We start from the raw sequence: 18491 nt of genomic DNA, 5'->3' as shown, positions 1-18491 counted from the left end.
TTAGAATAAATTTGCGTTGCTGTTCTTTTTGTTTGGAAACAAAGCAAAAGGCAAATAAATAATGCAGTCTATTTTTTTTCTCAACATGCAATTTTGAAAAACTCACATATATATATTTTTTTTACCCCATATCCTTTGTGTTTTAGACGTGAAACACAATTTTATTTTTTTTGCAACTTTAAATGATAAATGTACTTCCAACAATTCCAAAATATCATGCGAAATTTGCTAAAAGTTGAAGGTAATTAATTGGAAATTTTTTAATTGGTCAATTTTCAAACCCTCGAATATAAAATAATATTATAATAGTATATCTCGTGAATCTATTGAAAATCTATTTTTAATCTATATATACATATATATGAATTATCTTCTTTGGTCTCTGCTTTTTCTTATTTCTTCTTTATAATATACGATTATTTGTTAAAGGTTCTTATAATTAAATTTATAAAGTAAAAGAATATAAAAAGAAAAGAATTCCAACTTTTTTTTCAAATTTGTTTAGAAAAATTCTAAAAGAATTTTTTTTTATTTATTATTGCAATAATAATTTACCTTCTACGTTCGACTAGCTCGTCTTTGTATCGTGTTCTAATTTCATCTAAGGACGAGATAAGTTGATTAAATGTTTCTCGATCGATTACGAGACAACTCACACCATCTGGATCATCGGCTATTATATTTGCTGTCCTAAGATCATCACTGAAAAATTAAATCAAAATTTTTAAGCTATTTTTAGAAATTAATTTTCCAAAAAGGGATGAAGAAATAATATTTTTTTTAAATATACTAACCCTTGAAGTGCTTTCTCGCCAAAAAAGTCACCTTTGCCTAAAGTTCTAATATATTTCTCATCAGTCGTATCAGGTTGTTTCATTGTCACTCTCACTTGCCCCCTACTTATTATAAAGAAAGTGTCACCCCTTGCTCCTTGTCTAATTATATAGTCTCCATGATTATAAAATGTCTAAAACACATAGAAACAATTTTTCAATTTATAATACGTGAGGCAAAATTTTTAAAGTAAAAAAAAAATAGTATTTTTTATTTTCATTTCAGATTTTTATTAATTAATTAATATATTATTAATAATAAATAATAATAAATAATAAATAATTATATTAATAAATATAAATTATAAAAAGAATATTTTTTGGAAAAAAAAAATTCTTACCTCCTCTAAAACATCAGATATTTTAATAAGAGTTTCTTCTGGAAGATTCTTGAAAATAGGAACACTGAAATAAAATATTTTTATTTTAGTACATAATTAAAAATATTAATTTTCTTTTGTATTAAATTTCACAAACAAAAATCGTTTCAATTCAATTTAGTTAGAGAAAATTTGCATATAATAGTATGAAAAATCCTCTAATATTAAGAATATTTTTCTAGTTTCAATAGTATAAAAATAAATATATCAAAAGAATTTTATAATAAAATTAAAAAATTAATTCTTATTTTTAGTTATTTGATTTCGAACCAAGTTTTCCCTAACGACTTCTATTTTTAATCTCATAAAATTTGCCATGTCTATTAATGAGAAACTATTTATGGAAAGACGAATCATAAATAAGAAAAAACTATAATATATTCCTCAATTTTCAAGTTAACACATTTTTTTTTCTTTTAAAATCGTAATAAAATTTTTTTTTTTTAATAAACAATGTAACTAAAATTATATATTTTTTTTTTTTGAAAAATTTAAAATAATAATAAATATAATAAGAAACAAAATTATTCTTTAGTGTTTTTTATATTGAAATAATATATAAAAAATGAAATCGTATTCCTAATGTAAGGTTTATAGAAAGATGTATGTAATTAATAATGGATTTCACGCTCAGTTGAAGTCGATCGTGAATGTGAAAACAAGAAGATTTAAAAACATGAAGTGTTGATGAGGCTGATCATTAAAATCTATTTATAGCAATATTTATTCAGCTGTGGCTATAAATGACTCATTCAAATTAAAATTCATTGATCATTCAAAAATTTTCAAATTATATACAGTTCAGTAAATCTTAAGTGATCAATATATATAAATATATTTTTCATGATGCTGATTTTACAACTTCCATTCAGAAATACTTCATTGTGAATCAAATAATGAAAAAAATTAAGAAAAATAACAATTGAATAATTAAAAACTATTTATTTTAAACACAGACTTATAGGTGGTAATAGGAGTCTTCCCCTACTTGTATTCGGCTATCAATTTTTTTCTACACTTTTAGGTGTATTTTGTGCAAGAAATTGCAATAAAATAGTCTGCCTAAGAAAAATTGAATTTTTTTGAAAATTTTTTTTTGACGAAAATCGCTTTAATGGTCATAAAAATGGTGTTCCTCTACTCGGATTTGGCTGTCGATTTTTTTCTACACTTTTAGGTGTATTTTGTGCAAGAAATTGCAATAAAATAGTCTGCCTAAGAAAAATTGAATTTTTTTGAAAATTTTTTTTTGACGAAAATCGCTTTAATGGTCATAAAAATGGTGTTCCTCTACTCGGATTTGGCTGTCAATTTTTTTCTACACTTTTAGGTGTATTTTGTGCAAGAAATTGCAATAAAATAGTCTGCCTAAGAAAAATTGAATTTTTTTGAAAATTTTTTTTTGACGAAAATCGCTTTAATGGTCATAAAACTGGTGTTCCTCTACTCGGATTTGGCTGTCGATTTTTTTCTACACTTTTAGGTGTATTTTGTGCAAGAAATTGCAATAAAATAGTCTGCCTAAGAAAAATTGAATTTTTTTGAAAATTTTTTTTTGACGAAAATCGCTTTAATGGTCATAAAACTGGTGTTCCTCTACTCGGATTTGGCTGTCGATTTTTTTCTACACTTTTAGGTGTATTTTGTGCAAGAAATTGCAATAAAATAGTGTGCCTAAGAAAAATTGAATTTTTTTGAAAATTTTTTTTTGACGAAAATCGCTTTAATGGTCATAAAAATGGTGTTCCTCTACTCGGATTTGGCTGTCGATTTTTTTCTACACTTTTAGGTGTATTTTGTGCAAGAAATTGCAATAAAATAGTCTGCCTAAGAAAAATTGAATTTTTTTGAAAATTTTTTTTTGACGAAAATCGCTTTAATGGTCATAAAAATGGTGTTCCTCTACTCGGATTTGGCTGTCGATTTTTTTCTACACTTTTAGGTGTATTTTGTGCAAGAAATTGCAATAAAATAGTCTGCCTAAGAAAAATTGAATTTTTTTGAAAATTTTTTTTTTGACGAAAATCGCTTTAATGGTCATAAAAATGGTGTTCCTCTACTCGGATTTGGCTGTCGATTTTTTTCTACACTTTTAGGTGTATTTTGTGCAAGAAATTGCAATAAAATAGTCTGCCTAAGAAAAATTGAATTTTTTTGAAAATTTTTTTTTGACGAAAATCGCTTTAATGGTCATAAAAATGGTGTTCCTCTACTCGGATTTGGCTGTCGATTTTTTTCTACACTTTTAGGTGTATTTTGTGCAAGAAATTGCAATAAAATAGTCTGCCTAAGAAAAATTGAATTTTTTTGAAAATTTTTTTTTGACGAAAATCGCTTTAATGGTCATAAAAATGGTGTTCCTCTACTCGGATTTGGCTGTCGATTTTTTTCTACACTTTTAGGTGTATTTTGTGCAAGAAATTGCAATAAAATAGTCTGCCTAAGAAAAATTGAATATTTTTGAAAATTATTTTTTGACGAAAATCGCTTTAATGGTCATAAAAATGGTGTTCCTCTACTCGGATTTGGCTGTCGATTTTTTTCTACACTTTTAGGTGTATTTTGTGCAAGAAATTGCAATAAAATAGTCTGCCTAAGAAAAATTGAATTTTTTTGAAAATTTTTTTTTGACGAAAATCGCTTTAATGGTCATAAAAATGGTGTTCCTCTACTCGGATTTGGCTGTCGATTTTTTTCTACACTTTTAGGTGTATTTTGTGCAAGAAATTGCAATAAAATAGTCTGCCTAAGAAAAATTGAATTTTTTTGAAAATTTTTTTTTGACGAAAATCGCTTTAATGGTCATAAAAATGGTGTTCCTCTACTCGGATTTGGCTGTCGATTTTTTTCTACACTTTTAGGTGTATTTTGTGCAAGAAATTGCAATAAAATAGTCTGCCTAAGAAAAATTGAATTTTTTTGAAAATTTTTTTTTGACGAAAATCGCTTTAATGGTCATAAAAATGGTGTTCCTCTACTCGGATTTGGCTGTCGATTTTTTTCTACACTTTTAGGTGTATTTTGTGCAAGAAATTGCAATAAAATAGTCTGCCTAAGAAAAATTGAATTTTTTTGAAAATTTTTTTTTGACGAAAATCGCTTTAATGGTCATAAAAATGGTGTTCCTCTACTCGGATTTGGCTGTCGATTTTTTTCTACACTTTTAGGTGTATTTTGTGCAAGAAATTGCAATAAAATAGTCTGCCTAAGAAAAATTGAATTTTTTTGAAAATTTTTTTTTGACGAAAATCGCTTTAATGGTCATAAAAATGGTGTTCCTCTACTCGGATTTGGCTGTCGATTTTTTTCTACACTTTTAGGTGTATTTTGTGCAAGAAATTGCAATAAAATAGTCTGCCTAAGAAAAATTGAATTTTTTTGAAAATTTTTTTTTGACGAAAATCGCTTTAATGGTCATAAAAATGGTGTTCCTCTACTCGGATTTGGCTGTCGATTTTTTTCTACACTTTTAGGTGTATTTTGTGCAAGAAATTGCAATAAAATAGTCTGCCTAAGAAAAATTGAATTTTTTTGAAAATTTTTTTTTGACGAAAATCGCTTTAATGGTCATAAAAATGGTGTTCCTCTACTCGGATTTGGCTGTCGATTTTTTTCTACACTTTTAGGTGTATTTTGTGCAAGAAATTGCAATAAAATAGTCTGCCTAAGAAAAATTGAATTTTTTTGAAAATTTTTTTTTGACGAAAATCGCTTTAATGGTCATAAAAATGGTGTTCCTCTACTCGGATTTGGCTGTCGATTTTTTTCTACACTTTTAGGTGTATTTTGTGCAAGAAATTGCAATAAAATAGTCTGCCTAAGAAAAATTGAATTTTTTTGAAAATTTTTTTTTGACGAAAATCGCTTTAATGGTCATAAAAATGGTGTTCCTCTACTCGGATTTGGCTGTCGATTTTTTTCTACACTTTTAGGTGTATTTTGTGCAAGAAATTACAGAAAAATCATCTGCCTATGAAAAATTGATTTTTTCTTTGAAATTTTATTATTATTTGCTAGTAAGTATTAAAAAATATTAATAAAAATTAAAATACCTTTTAAGGAAGTCCGTGTATTCTGCTTGTCTTGAAAGACCAGTTCTCATCATTATTGTTTGAAAACATTGTCTATCAATGGCCCACAATTGACAATCAGTTGCTGCTGTTATTGTTGCTGTTCGTTTACAATTATAAAGAATGGCTAATTCACCTAAAACTTTTCCAGGCGCTAAGGTACTTAAATATTTTCCGTCCCTTGAAACTTCCACCTTGCCCTCTGCAAATAGAAAAAAATTACTAAAAATTAAAAAATATTTTTATTTAATTGTATGAAAGTTATTTATTTATTATTAAAAATTTATTTTTTCTTTTATTTAGTTAAATTTAAATGAGAGACTTTTGACTATAATATATGGCATTTCTAATCGATTGTCCTGGCTGCTAATATAATAACACAATGGACATTGCGATAATGTAAATGGCAAGATGCTCCAATGACATTTAAAAACTAAAATTACTTTTCTTAAGAAGAAACCAAATCCAATTATATTATATATATTGATATTATAAATTCTTTAAAATCTTTAACACTTTTTTTTTTAAAAAATCTTTAACTATAGAGAAAAAATGATTAGAAAAAAATTTGATTCTAACGAATTGAGTGAATAAAAAAAAACAATAAAAGTTACAAATATTATAGATTACATAAAATTATTAAGAACGTAAAAGGAAGCGGACTTTTTTTTGGGAATAAAAATTTATTAACAGTGACCACGTGTCTATTAAAAAAAAAAGAAAAAAAAAATGACGACAAATCTTTTCAATCTGATATAATTTATTCAATTTTATTCAACCCACACAAGATGACCGATTATTATGATAAATGTCCTATTATGATAATGGCCCACAATTCAACGAAGCATTTATTAAAATTGCAGAATCAACAATAAAAATATATATAATAATAATAATTATTGTTATTAGTTATATTTTTATTATTGTATCTTTTTATTGTTAATTTTTATAAATTTATTATTATTTTAAGAATATGAAAAAATTAACAATAAATTAACTTTTGTTTTTATTTATTAAACATATATAATTTAAATGTTCATACCTTCAAGGTCGATTGCACTTGATTGGAAGGAATAGTTCACTTTTTTATTTAACCTACATTTTACTTTTTTTCCCCATAATATTATTTCAATCTGGTGAATAATCGTGAAAGTTATTACCCGGAAAAAAATAATAATCTCACATTGATGATATAATATATTTATTTTATTTCAAATAAACGAAAAATTATATTGAAACATTCATTTTTTCTCAGGTAAATTAGTCCGCAAAAAAGTCTGCAGACGTTTAGCAAAAATTTTTGCAGTCTTTGTGTGATAAAAAAAAATAATAAAAATAATATTTGAATGATATCATGAGGTTTTATGGTTTACTTGAACAAGTGGAAAAAAAGTTTGTTTTTTTTTCATGAAAATTTATAATAGAAAAAAAAATTGAATTAACAGGAAAAGAAATATAAGAAGAAAGCATCCGCTTTGGCAATTTAATTACAATCAGTGAAACAAATTGTGTAACGTCCCTTTAAAAAAAATATATATATATTTATATATATATATAATTACTTGAAAGCATTTTTTTGATTTTTAGGTCATGTTTCCTGAATTAAATTGAATAAACATTAGGCAGAGTATAATCACAGAAAATATATTTATATTTTCAATTTCTAAAAGTAAAAATAATTATAATTCAGTAATTGATAATAATTTAATAAATTAGTTAATGAAACTATATGTAAAGTTTCACTGAAAAATACGACAAAAATTAATTGACAATATAAATTAGTATATATTGTAATAAATAATTTAATTTAATAATAAATGTATGTAATAATTTCAATATTTATTTTTTTTTTAAAATACATAATGCATTTTTATAAAAGTTTTTATTTCATTCCCGTATGTACATACGACTTCCTGCATTATTTAAGAATTGTTGTAATAAAAATTATATCATTTTAGAAATTCTTTCTAAAGTCGTATTAGGATAAAAGAATCTTTAATCAGTATATATATATATATATATGTATATATATATTTTAATGCTCTGTTGGTCGACGATAATAGCAACAGGTTTCCACATTTCCCACGATATATTTATTATTGCACACCATTATATATATTATGAAGAATCACAATCATTGCAAGAAATTTTTATATATACATTTACCAGTCTAATTAATACAAATTGTTCATAAAAAAATATATTTTTCATAAAAAAGAAAAAAAATTCATATATTTAGACAAAAATTATTTTAATTCATTTCTCTAATATTTATTTATAATTTAAAAATTTGATTTTTTATATGTAAAAAAATATTAAATATTAAAAAATTACAATCATAATATTAATAAATAATAATAATTTAAATAATTTAAATTACTGACAAAAAAATATTTATCTGAAACAGGGAAAGATTTCACTAGAATAGAAAAATTTGTATAATTCTTCCATTTAAATTAATCACTATTGAAACCTTTTGTTACAGATAAATTTTTTTTTCCAATGCAAAAAAAAAATATTTTTAAATTATAAAAAATATATTTCTACAAAGTCACGTTCTACATATTTAATTAATGTTTAATCAATTAAATAGCCTTACAAATGATGTAATTATAAGAATAGATTATATAAAAAAAACACACAACATTTTATCGTAATTGTCATTAAATTAACTCAATTAAAGAAAATTATGTTTTTTCTTTGAAAAAGAGAGGAGAAAAAACAATTAAATTTTTGACCATTAGTATATAATTATCGGAGATAAAAAAAATATATATAATGGAGTTATTAAACTTTTTCGTTTATCATTTAACGCACAGTTTAAAGAAAAAGAATTTTAGATCATTTTTTTTTTTAAATAACAGTTATATGATACCAAATTCTTGGACTAATTTTTCTTTTTTTTTTTTTTTACACACAGAATACTTTAATATATTATAATGATTTAACAATTAATTTAATAGAAGTATTCTTTAGAAAATTGTCTAAGTGACGGATGTTTCGTAAGTATATAGTGAATCGGGATTCCAAGGCGGTTGTTTTATTTCATTTTCTTGGTGGAAAAGAAAGAAAGAAAGAAAAAAAAAAAAATTCTATACGTGGGTTTGCGCGCCTCCGGTTGTTAAAGTCTTGTTTGTTATTAATTCTCAGTAGTAATGTTAAATAGCTTTATATATATATATATATATGCAATTCCGTCGACACTGTATGCCTTGTTTCTTATTCCTTGAACCTCATTTTCATTTATCATCTCACATGTAATTCTTCTAATTTAAATAATTAACAATATTATATATAAAAAAGAGATATTCAAAATGCAAATAAAAATTATTTTAATAAAAAAAAAATTAATTTTTTATAAATTGCAAAATTTAAAAATTTTTGAAAGTATATATAAAGCAGTGTTTTGAAATTTTTTTTTTTTTTTTACGTGTTAGCAATCTCTAGATATAAAACTTGCATAAGTCGGAATTTTATAGACGTTTTTTTTTCTTTTTTTTTGCTGTATATATGTACGATTCGACTGCGAAATGAGAGTTTCAAAAGTATATAGAGAAGGTCCATGGCCGTATTGTCAGACCAAAATGCTTTCACTTCCTGACACCGGACTCGTTCAGACACAAAGGCCTTGTGATTCACTATGCATTTTATTTGTACCAGAATAACCCCCTCCCACCCTAAAAAAAAATAAAAAATCTTCCAAGAATCACTAAAAAATAATTTTTAATTTTCAAAATGAGTAGAATTTAAAAAAAAATAAAAATCTAACATAACAAATTAGTAAAAATGAATTTTATTTATAATATATAGTAGAATAATTATAATAATAATAATAATAATAATAATAATAATAATAATGATAATAATAATAATAATTATGAAAATTATTATTAATATATTATTAATAATATTATTATAATTATTAAGATATAATAATAAAAATAACAAAAGGTATTTTCAAAAAATTTGAAATAAACTATATAATTGTTATTATTTTAATGAAAAAAAAAAATTTCTATTTTTCAATGCGACGAGGTTGCATCCTCCTACAGAAATTCCTCATCTGGCAATGCAAAATCTTATATCAAAGACGCGATCTTAAGAGTGAATATAATTTATTCGTTTCGTAGATTTAAAAATTTCTAGACACGAGGTTTTTTGCCGATGTTCTGTCACGATAAATGGACACTAAACGGCTTTTCTCGCGCTTCTCTCCCAAAGACAAAATTATTTTATGATGATTCATTGTATTCAGAGAAAGAAACGAAAAACAAAATTCAACAAAAATGAATAAAATTTACACACTCAAATAAATTATTTAAAAAAAATTAATTAAAGAAATAAATTAATAAAAAAAAGCAATTTTACTCTAATATACAATATATATATAAATAATACCTAAATAAAATAAAAAAAAAAATAAAAAAAATTAAAAAAAAAATAAATAGAAAATAACAAAAAAAAAAGTTATAAAACAAATACAAAATAACAAAAAAGTAATTAAAAAATTTAAAAAAAATCAATAATGCAAAAAAAAATTAGGAAACGATGTACGTAATTTTTGGTCATTTATAAATTATTTAGAAATTAATTACAAAAAAAACAGGCGTTGACGATTGATTTGTCTCCATTCAGGTTAAACGTACATGTATAAGAAAGGCGATAATTTATTGCAAGTATAATAATAATAATAATAAAAAATAGGGCTTCTTGCAAGAAATCAGATCTTATTTAGACAAAAGCAAGAACATGGCCTTTCCATTCAACGATTGCATATTACCGCGGGGCGTTTCCATCGTTTGGAAAGTACTTGATTTATGCTACAATATTAAAAAAAAAAAAAAAAAAACTAACAAAAGAATTCAAATTTCGCAAAAAAAATTAATTTTAATAATTAACTAAATTATGCAAAAAAAAAATAATTGTTTAATAATTAACTGAATTTAGTAAACAAAAAATTTAATTAATTAAATTTTTTCAAACAAATTAAATTATTTATCATCATTTATTTAAGAATTTTAACTAATAATTATTAACTCGATAAACAATAAAAATATGTAAATAAAAATATTACACAATTTTGTTATAAAAAAAGTCATTAAGAACAGAAAATTACGAAATTTCACTCATAAACCGATTCTTACGATGGATATTCAATATATATATAGTTCTTTTTATATACAGGTAAAAAATGCACCCGGAGGTTCAGTTAGGTTATTGAACGTGTATAAACCTATATATATATATATGTATAACTATATAATATAGACAGTCTAGCATGACGACATAACAGGACAAAGAGTTCCTGCCTCGCATATACGATACACCTTGATTTTATTTCAGAAAACGTAACTGAACTCTAGCGGTCTTACAGTTGAGTGTTCAGGCATGTCAATATTCTTTTGCTCTTATTTTCAGTTATTTTGCTTCTCGACATTCACGCGTGACAGGGAATCGAATTGTCGATTAATATCCTCGGGAGAATTTTAATATTATTTATCCGCAAAAAAAAAAAAAAAAAATTATATGGGACACAAAAGTCGACAGGAACACCCACGCATTATCCTGTCTTGACACACATTTTAAAATGCACTCAATCGATGACAATATTCTACTCGTTTTCTTTTCATATAATAATTTTGAAACTTGAGAACATCTTGGGTGAAAGCAACATTGATTATTATATATTATTTATGCGGATGAGAGAATTTTAATGTATAATGAACTGCAATCGAAGAAACTTGGATTAAAAACAACTCCAATCGATGCAAGTTCAAATCGAAGCAATTTCGATCGAAGAAACTTTAATCAATGAAAGTTTAATGATTGTTACTTGAAAAAAGTAAATCCGACAAGAGAAATTATTAAAAATGCTACTCCAATTGAAGCAACTTCAAATCAATGCAAATTTAATGGATGCAACTTCAATCGAAGGTACTTTTATCGAAGAAGCTTTATTCAATGCAAATTTAGTTGTTGCAACTCCAATCGAAGAAACTTTAATTGTTGAAACTTCAATTGAAGCTATTCTAATCAAAGAAACTTCAATCAAAGCAACTCTAATTTAAGATACTTTTATAAATGCAACTCCAATCGAAGAAACTCCAATCGTAGAAACTCCAATCGAAGGAACTCCAATTGTAGAAACTTCAATTGAATAAACTACAATCAATGCAAATTTAATGGTTGCAACTTAAACAAAGCAAATCGAATAAAAGAAATTTTTATAAATGCAAGTCCAATCGAAGAAACTCCAATCGTAGAAACTCCAATCGAAGGAACTCCAATTGTAGAAACTTCAATTGAATAAACTACAATCAATGCAAATTTAATGGTTGCAACTTAAACAAAGCAAATCGAATAAAAGAAATTTTTATAAATGCAAGTCCAATCGAAGAAACTCCAATCGTAGAAACTCCAATCGAAGAAACTCCAATTGTAGAAACTTCAATTGAAGCTACTCTAATCGAAGAAACTTCAAACAAAGCAACTCTAACTTATGAAACTTTTATAAATGCAACTCAAATCGAAGAAACTCCAATCGTAGAAAGTTCAATCAATGCAAGTTTAATGGTTACAACTTAGAAAAAAGCAAATCGAATAAAAGAAATTTTTATAAATGCAACTCCAATCGAAGAAACTCCAATCAATGCAAATTTAATAGATATGCAACTTCAATCGAAGCTATTTTTATCGAAGAAACTTAATTCAATGCAAATTTAATCCTTGCATCTTCAATAGAGATGGAAATGACTTCCTTATACTATTAATTTTCGGCTAAAAATTTTTTTGGACAGAAAATTTTATGTCACTGATTTTTAATTCATGCAGATCGTCAGACCTCTGTAAGAAGGTCAACGCAGAGAAAAATGGAAAAAGGAATGTCAATGAAACATGATCGTGAAACATCTGCTTCTCATTTTGTACATTGGAAAATCACGAGAAAACTTACATGTTGCTCGCATATTCTTATATTTATAGCCAAAGTTTTTCTTATTCAAAAAAAATTGTTAATTTAGAAAAAATTCTTTTTTTTTTTAATTTAAGTTTTTTTTCTCGTTAATTACTATATAAAATTTCATTCGACAAAAAATATAAATTAGATTTTTGTATTTTAGTGAAAGTAAAAAAATTTCTTGGATGAAAATTTAATTTTCCGGAAGTTGAAAATATATTTTCTATGAAGAAATATATAACTAGATATATAGGTATATATGAAAGTATAATAATTGTAAAAGACAAATAAAATTGGAAACTTCGGTTGGAACAATTAATATTATTATACCACACAGTATTCTATGAAATGTGTAATTGTCTAGAATTATCTATTACAGAAAGCAAAATAATATAGGAAGCCTTGAAAGACTAAAGACGATACAAAAACTTTTTAGAAAGGCAAAGAAATAGAAAAGGTTATTTGAGTTTAAATAAATTTTCAATTATATACCTATAAATATATACATATACATACAGAGAAAATTAAAAGGCATTAAAATAAGCTGCAACGCTTATTATTTTAATCCAATTTTGCTGATTTTAATACCAAAATGGATTAAAATAATAAGCGTTGCAGCTTATTTTAATACCTTATAATTTTCTGAGTATATATACGAATCAGATATAAAGTTTGAAATATTGTCATCAATTTCATCTTCCGGGTATGATAGTTTAGGATTGACAAAATTAGTACAACATACAATAGAAACAATTAAAAAAAAATTCTTATTTCGAAGGAACTATCAGCCTTCATATTGTGCCAGAATGTCAATTCAAAATTTGTTGAGCGAAATTCTCCCAACTCTTTCACTGATTTTTGTGCACGGAACTTTGACTCAAATGGTTTAGACCAATCGTTGCAAAGATTTGACAAGTAATCACCAATCAGAAGTGTCGCAAAGTTTCGATAATATCGCATGGTGTTCAAGAATAAAAGGCCTGATATAAAGAGTTCAATGATAGAAATATAAATATATGTACCTTTAAAGTACGTAACAATATGATACGTAGACAATAATGAATAACAAAAACTCATTGTCCATTGAAAGTGAAACAATTAAAATTGATCAGAATTTTAATTATATAGAAAAATATGAGATGTTATAAAGACAAGAACTGGAAATTGAAATTATAGAGTGTGTGCATGATGAATCTCTTGCTATCAAGAAATACTCATGATATATATATATATATATGAAATATACAATCATGCTTTGCACCCTTCCATTATCCTTGATCCGTCCACGCGACTTTCTCCACACTGTGAATCAACGGGACTATATATAACTATAGCGATAAAACAATTAGATCACCTCTCGGATGTCAATAAAAAACGATATGGCCAATTTAATTCTATATTTTTGAGCGCGATTTTTCGCACACGACAACCTTTAATTAAAATAATAAAAAATAATAACAGGGAGGATCCTCAATTTCTCAATAAAAAAATGTAATAAAAAAAATCACCCTTTAAACCCAGATAGCACGTAAGCTTGCGGCAAGCTTACTATTCAAGCTTGCGATAATCTTATTGTGCAATCTTGCAGTAACGCTTACACTGCAATCTTTCGGCTTGGATTAGGTGGGACATTTGAAGCTTACGGCAAGCTTGCCGTGCAAGGTTGGCAATATTGCGCGGCAAGGTTGCTGCAAGCTTACGGCAATATTGCGCGGTAAGCTTGCCGCAAGGTTGCTGCAAGCTTACGTGTTGTCTGGCAACCTATTTATGTTACGACAATTGATATTACGGCAGTTGACGTTACTACAATTAATGTTACGACAATTGAGGTTATACGCTAATCCCCTCACAACACAAGGATATTCAGGATATCCCTGGGACGTCCTGGGGATATCCATTTGCTTTTGGCGATCCGGATATCCCTAAGATATCCTCTGGATATCCATGGACATCTCTAAGATATCCCAGGGATATCCAAACCGCCGAAAAAAAATCGATATCCCCAGGACGTCCCAAGGATATCCTGAATATCCTTTTGTTGTGAGGGTCTAATGGTGTAACATTAATTGTCGTGACATTAATGAGCGTAACGTCAATTGGTATTAACATTAATTGTAACATTAATTGGGGTAACGTCAACTGTTGTAATATCAATTGTCGTAGCATTAATTCTCGTAACATCAACTGTCGTTACGCTAATTAATATCACAACAATTGATGTTACGACAATTGATGTTACGACATTTATTGTTACGGCAATAAATCTTTTCATACATATCACCTCTTGCTTATCATATTTAAAACTTTTCCAGACAAAATCTCAGATCAATATTTTAAAAGCATTACAATATCCCGATAAAAATAAAAATAGTAAATCACATTCTGTTTAAAACACCAAAAATTAGATGAGAAAAAATTCTTTGTTTTTTTTTCGAAATACCTTCACGAAATGGACGTCTTTTACCGGGTGGTGGTGCACCAGTACGTCTTCTTCTGGCGTATGTGTGCACTGGTACAATTAGCCTTGGCCGAGGAATGAGGAAACCACTTTGACCACTATTTGATTGATTAATTTCTGAGGAGTCACTATCAGTTGTACTACTACTTGACCTCGGTGAACGTACATCTCTCAAACATGGAGATACATTTCCTCCTCCATCCAATACACCTTCTAATTGACTTATCACCTCTTCATATGGTTGTCTTTTATCATCACTATTATTTTGTAAATTTCTTGGTTTTGCACGCGAATTATTCATCCAATTTACATCACATTCTCTCCAACTGGCTTCATACAAAAGTTCCATTGCCCGTCCTCTAGTTGCATCAGGATCCAAAATCAATTCCTGTTCCTCCAATACAGCTCGACCCGGATAACTTCTCACTTTCATGATTTAATTTTTAAACTCTTAGTCAAGAATTTATTAAATTCTATACTTGCTTTAATTTTTTTAAAGCTGTTTAAAAATCTTTAAAGTGACAATTTTTTTTGTGACTTTTTTGGTAAGATTATTTTGAAGATGAAATAATATTTTCTTTCTTCATTCGGGAAGATGAAAAAAAAAAAATTTCGAACTCGAGTAAAATCTAAAACTTATATGGCTTTTAAAATCTTGAATGTTCAGAGAGAGAGGTTTTAAAAGTTTTGCATTTCAAAAATGACGACTCTTGAAAAGCCTTTGTTCGCTCATAAACTTTGCCTTCCGCGTTGCTTCTGCAAGGAGAAACGATAAAATTTGATGGTTTCTTACTGGTTTGGTTGCGATTTTAAAAGCAAAAGAGAGGATGCAGAACTTTCAAAGGATGTAGCCTTGAAGAATGAAAGCAACATTTGAAGTATGATGGTCATAGGCAAAATTGTGTTTCAACATTTTTCAAAAAAATATAATTTTCTCTTTCAAAGAAGGTGAACAAAAAATTTTTCTTGTCCCTCGTATATATGATAAGTCATATATATATAAAAAATTACAGTCAATTTAAAATCAATGTTATTTTTGATTCATTTTAAATACATATGTATATATGTAAACCATAAAATTCTTACGGATGCAACATCATCGTCTTTAACAAAGTGCATGATATTCAATATTTTCCATCGTTTTAAAATGGTTTTGTTAAAAACATTATCATTTGAAATTTTGTTCTCTTCAAATGATATTGTTAAGTTTCATGATCAAAATTTAAAATCTTCATATAATTATTAAAGTTTATCACAGAAACTTTTCTTCTTTTTTTGGCAACAATCACAACCAGATTATGGAAAAATAATTTGTTTATCAAACACCTTAAACAATATTTCTTTGATGACTTCCTTTTATTAATCACAGTTTTCGATAATATTTAAATATTCTTTGAAATCAGAAATCTGTTTGCCAAAAAATACAAAATCAAAACTGTATTTATACAGATTATCACAGAATTAGAGCATTTTTATAATCAACATTTGATTATAAAATAAGGGGGAAATTTCCTCGTGTCAAATGGAGCAAACAAATCTCGATGATAATTTTGTTTTTATATATAATTCATTGGGATTTTCCCCATAAAACACACACACATTGTGACCCTCAAATTCTACACACAAGCATTTTATTTAAAAACATATATAATGATGATTTCCTCACAATTATTTCAAAATAATTATATCATTACGACAAATTACAAAACAACAATTTCGAAATGATCCATATATATATTCTTCCGCGAAATATTTTTCCTCTTGACACAATTTAAAAAAAAAAACATCCACAATTTTTTTTTTTTCTCTTTAGAGTTAAAAAAAAACGAATTTTGAGTTTTAATGCCAATTTTCGTGAAAAATTTCAATATTTCGAGTTTTTTTTTTCTTTTTGAATTTATGAATAAATTAAAAAGTTGATGAAAAACTGATTCCGGAACTTTAGCACTTTTTTTTTGGTGTCACTTATAAATAAGAAAACAGAATAGTGAGAGAGACTGGAGACTCAAGGTCCCCTTTGGAAACACAGACATACGCTGACAGCGTTCTCGACTGGTGAAAACTACGCCCGCGAGACCGTGCACGAGAACCCCCTCTTTTCTTCAGGATACTATACAAATCCCTCTCCCCCCACCCTTCTCTATGCCAACTATATGGACAGTAACTCTTTAGAGAAAGGACAGGGGTTCTCATTTTCACAAGTAAAGGAAAATAACTTGCAGCCAATAGTTGGTACATACAATATATATATATATATATTCTGATTTATTAAAATTGAGGTTTTGAATTTCCCGCCCAAAAATTATGCCATACTTCCTGCGCTGTTGTAAATGCGCCATTAATGTGAATCGTGTGCTATTTTTTTTTTATTATTATTTGTATTATGAAACTCTTTTATTTGATTCAATTAGTAATCAAAACGAATTCTTACTAATAAATTTGGTAAAACTAATTAATCTAGTAACTGAAAAATTTACTCCTGAAATAGTAAAAATTATTCCGGAAATAGTCAATTTTACTATTTCTAAAGTAAAAATTACCAGAAACTGCGGACAGTTCAGGTTTTACTTTTAAAGTATAGTAAAAGTTACTTTATTCTTTTTTCCATTTCTCTCCGTATGAGGCATTCTTTCTCAACTGAAGAAAATTGGAAGTGTACAAAAATCATGCATAATCTTAACACTTCAATAAAAACAAATCATTTTAAATTCCGAATGGCGTTTTTAAAAATTCAAAATGGCGGATCCAATATGGTGGCTAAAAAAATTTATTAAATTTACTTGAAAACTGTTACTCGGGGGTTTTTGGGATCGCTGATTACGAATCCAGTATTAGTTTTCAAAAAAAAAAACTGTTTTACTTGAGCGCGGCGAGAGGGAGGTTGGTAAATATATTTGTTTTGCATAATTTTTCTTTTGTCTTTTGTCACATAATGATGATAATAAAACTTTGAGAATTGAAGTAAATAAGATCATTATAAATTAAAAAAAAAAAATTTCTGACTATACATTAATTAAGAGACGCGCGTATCGAGTTAATTGTCCCCCAGACAGAACAAAAGATGTATAAATTTTGCTCGTAAGTTATAAAAATTATTTCATTTATAAACCACACCTACTATTTCACTTCCGCAATTTGAATCAACTCTTACTCTGAGAACCCTAATTCTTACATCATTTATATAATAGTTTTCATTTGATAATATCATTTACATTGAAAGTGAAATAAATTAATAATAAATTTCAATTTTAATGTTCTTCTTTTTAAATTTTTAATTTTTAAATAAGATATTCGATTAGTTCGATCAATATATATATATATATATATATATATATATATATATATAATATCCAAAGAATCTGTGTACTTTTACAGATTCTATAATTATATGGATATTATTAATATCTCTCACAAATTGCAAAATCTTGAACCTTGAAATTTACAGTGAATGAGAGCGAGATAAACGCGACTTAATAGTTGAGAAGTCGAGTTATTATGTATACTTAAAATTAGAAATAATTTCCTCTAATGAAAAATTGTACGCACACAATTTATTATCTTATCATTATATTATTATTTCTAAACTGAGCAATAAATTATTATAATATGTAAAAAAAATTATATTCACAAGAAGCTTCAATATTTTCATTACAGGAAAAATAATTTTTTTTTATTTTCAGATTTAAAAAAAACGTTCACAGTACAGATAAGAAAAAAAATTTCTCAAAGTTCATTGTAGCGAGTTGGTTAGCGTTCTTGATTTATGGTCATCGAACTCGGGTTCGAATCCCCCCC

The 18491-nt window shown here is 26.4% G+C and overlaps 1 protein-coding gene across 3 annotated transcripts in view; it reads right to left on the bottom strand.

Moving 5' to 3' along the window:
* The window catches only part of LOC127287656 (cGMP-dependent protein kinase, isozyme 2 forms cD4/T1/T3A/T3B), a 56011-nt gene that overhangs the window by 3515 nt on the left and 34005 nt on the right, over positions 1-18491 (bottom strand). For 2 of the 3 annotated variants that reach the window (XM_051314709.1, XM_051314711.1), the window contains exons 3-6: positions 5266-5485; positions 1175-1238; positions 795-967; positions 556-702 (exon numbers count right to left, since the gene is read on the bottom strand). In XM_051314709.1, the coding sequence (XP_051170666.1) occupies positions 556-702; positions 795-967; positions 1175-1238; positions 5266-5485 (604 nt within the window). Of the gene's footprint in view, positions 1-555; positions 703-794; positions 968-1174; positions 1239-5265; positions 5486-14678; positions 15158-18491 lie in introns of those variants that run through there. The other variant, XM_051314710.1, reaches the window with a different exon arrangement.

This window comes from Leptopilina boulardi, unplaced genomic scaffold (genome assembly GCF_019393585.1).
Source record: "Leptopilina boulardi isolate dan_hultmark-lab unplaced genomic scaffold, ZJU_Lbou_2.1 LbouV2_372, whole genome shotgun sequence".
Classification (NCBI taxonomy): Eukaryota; Metazoa; Arthropoda; class Insecta; order Hymenoptera; family Figitidae; genus Leptopilina; species Leptopilina boulardi.
This window is presented reverse-complemented; position numbering and strand designations above follow the sequence as displayed.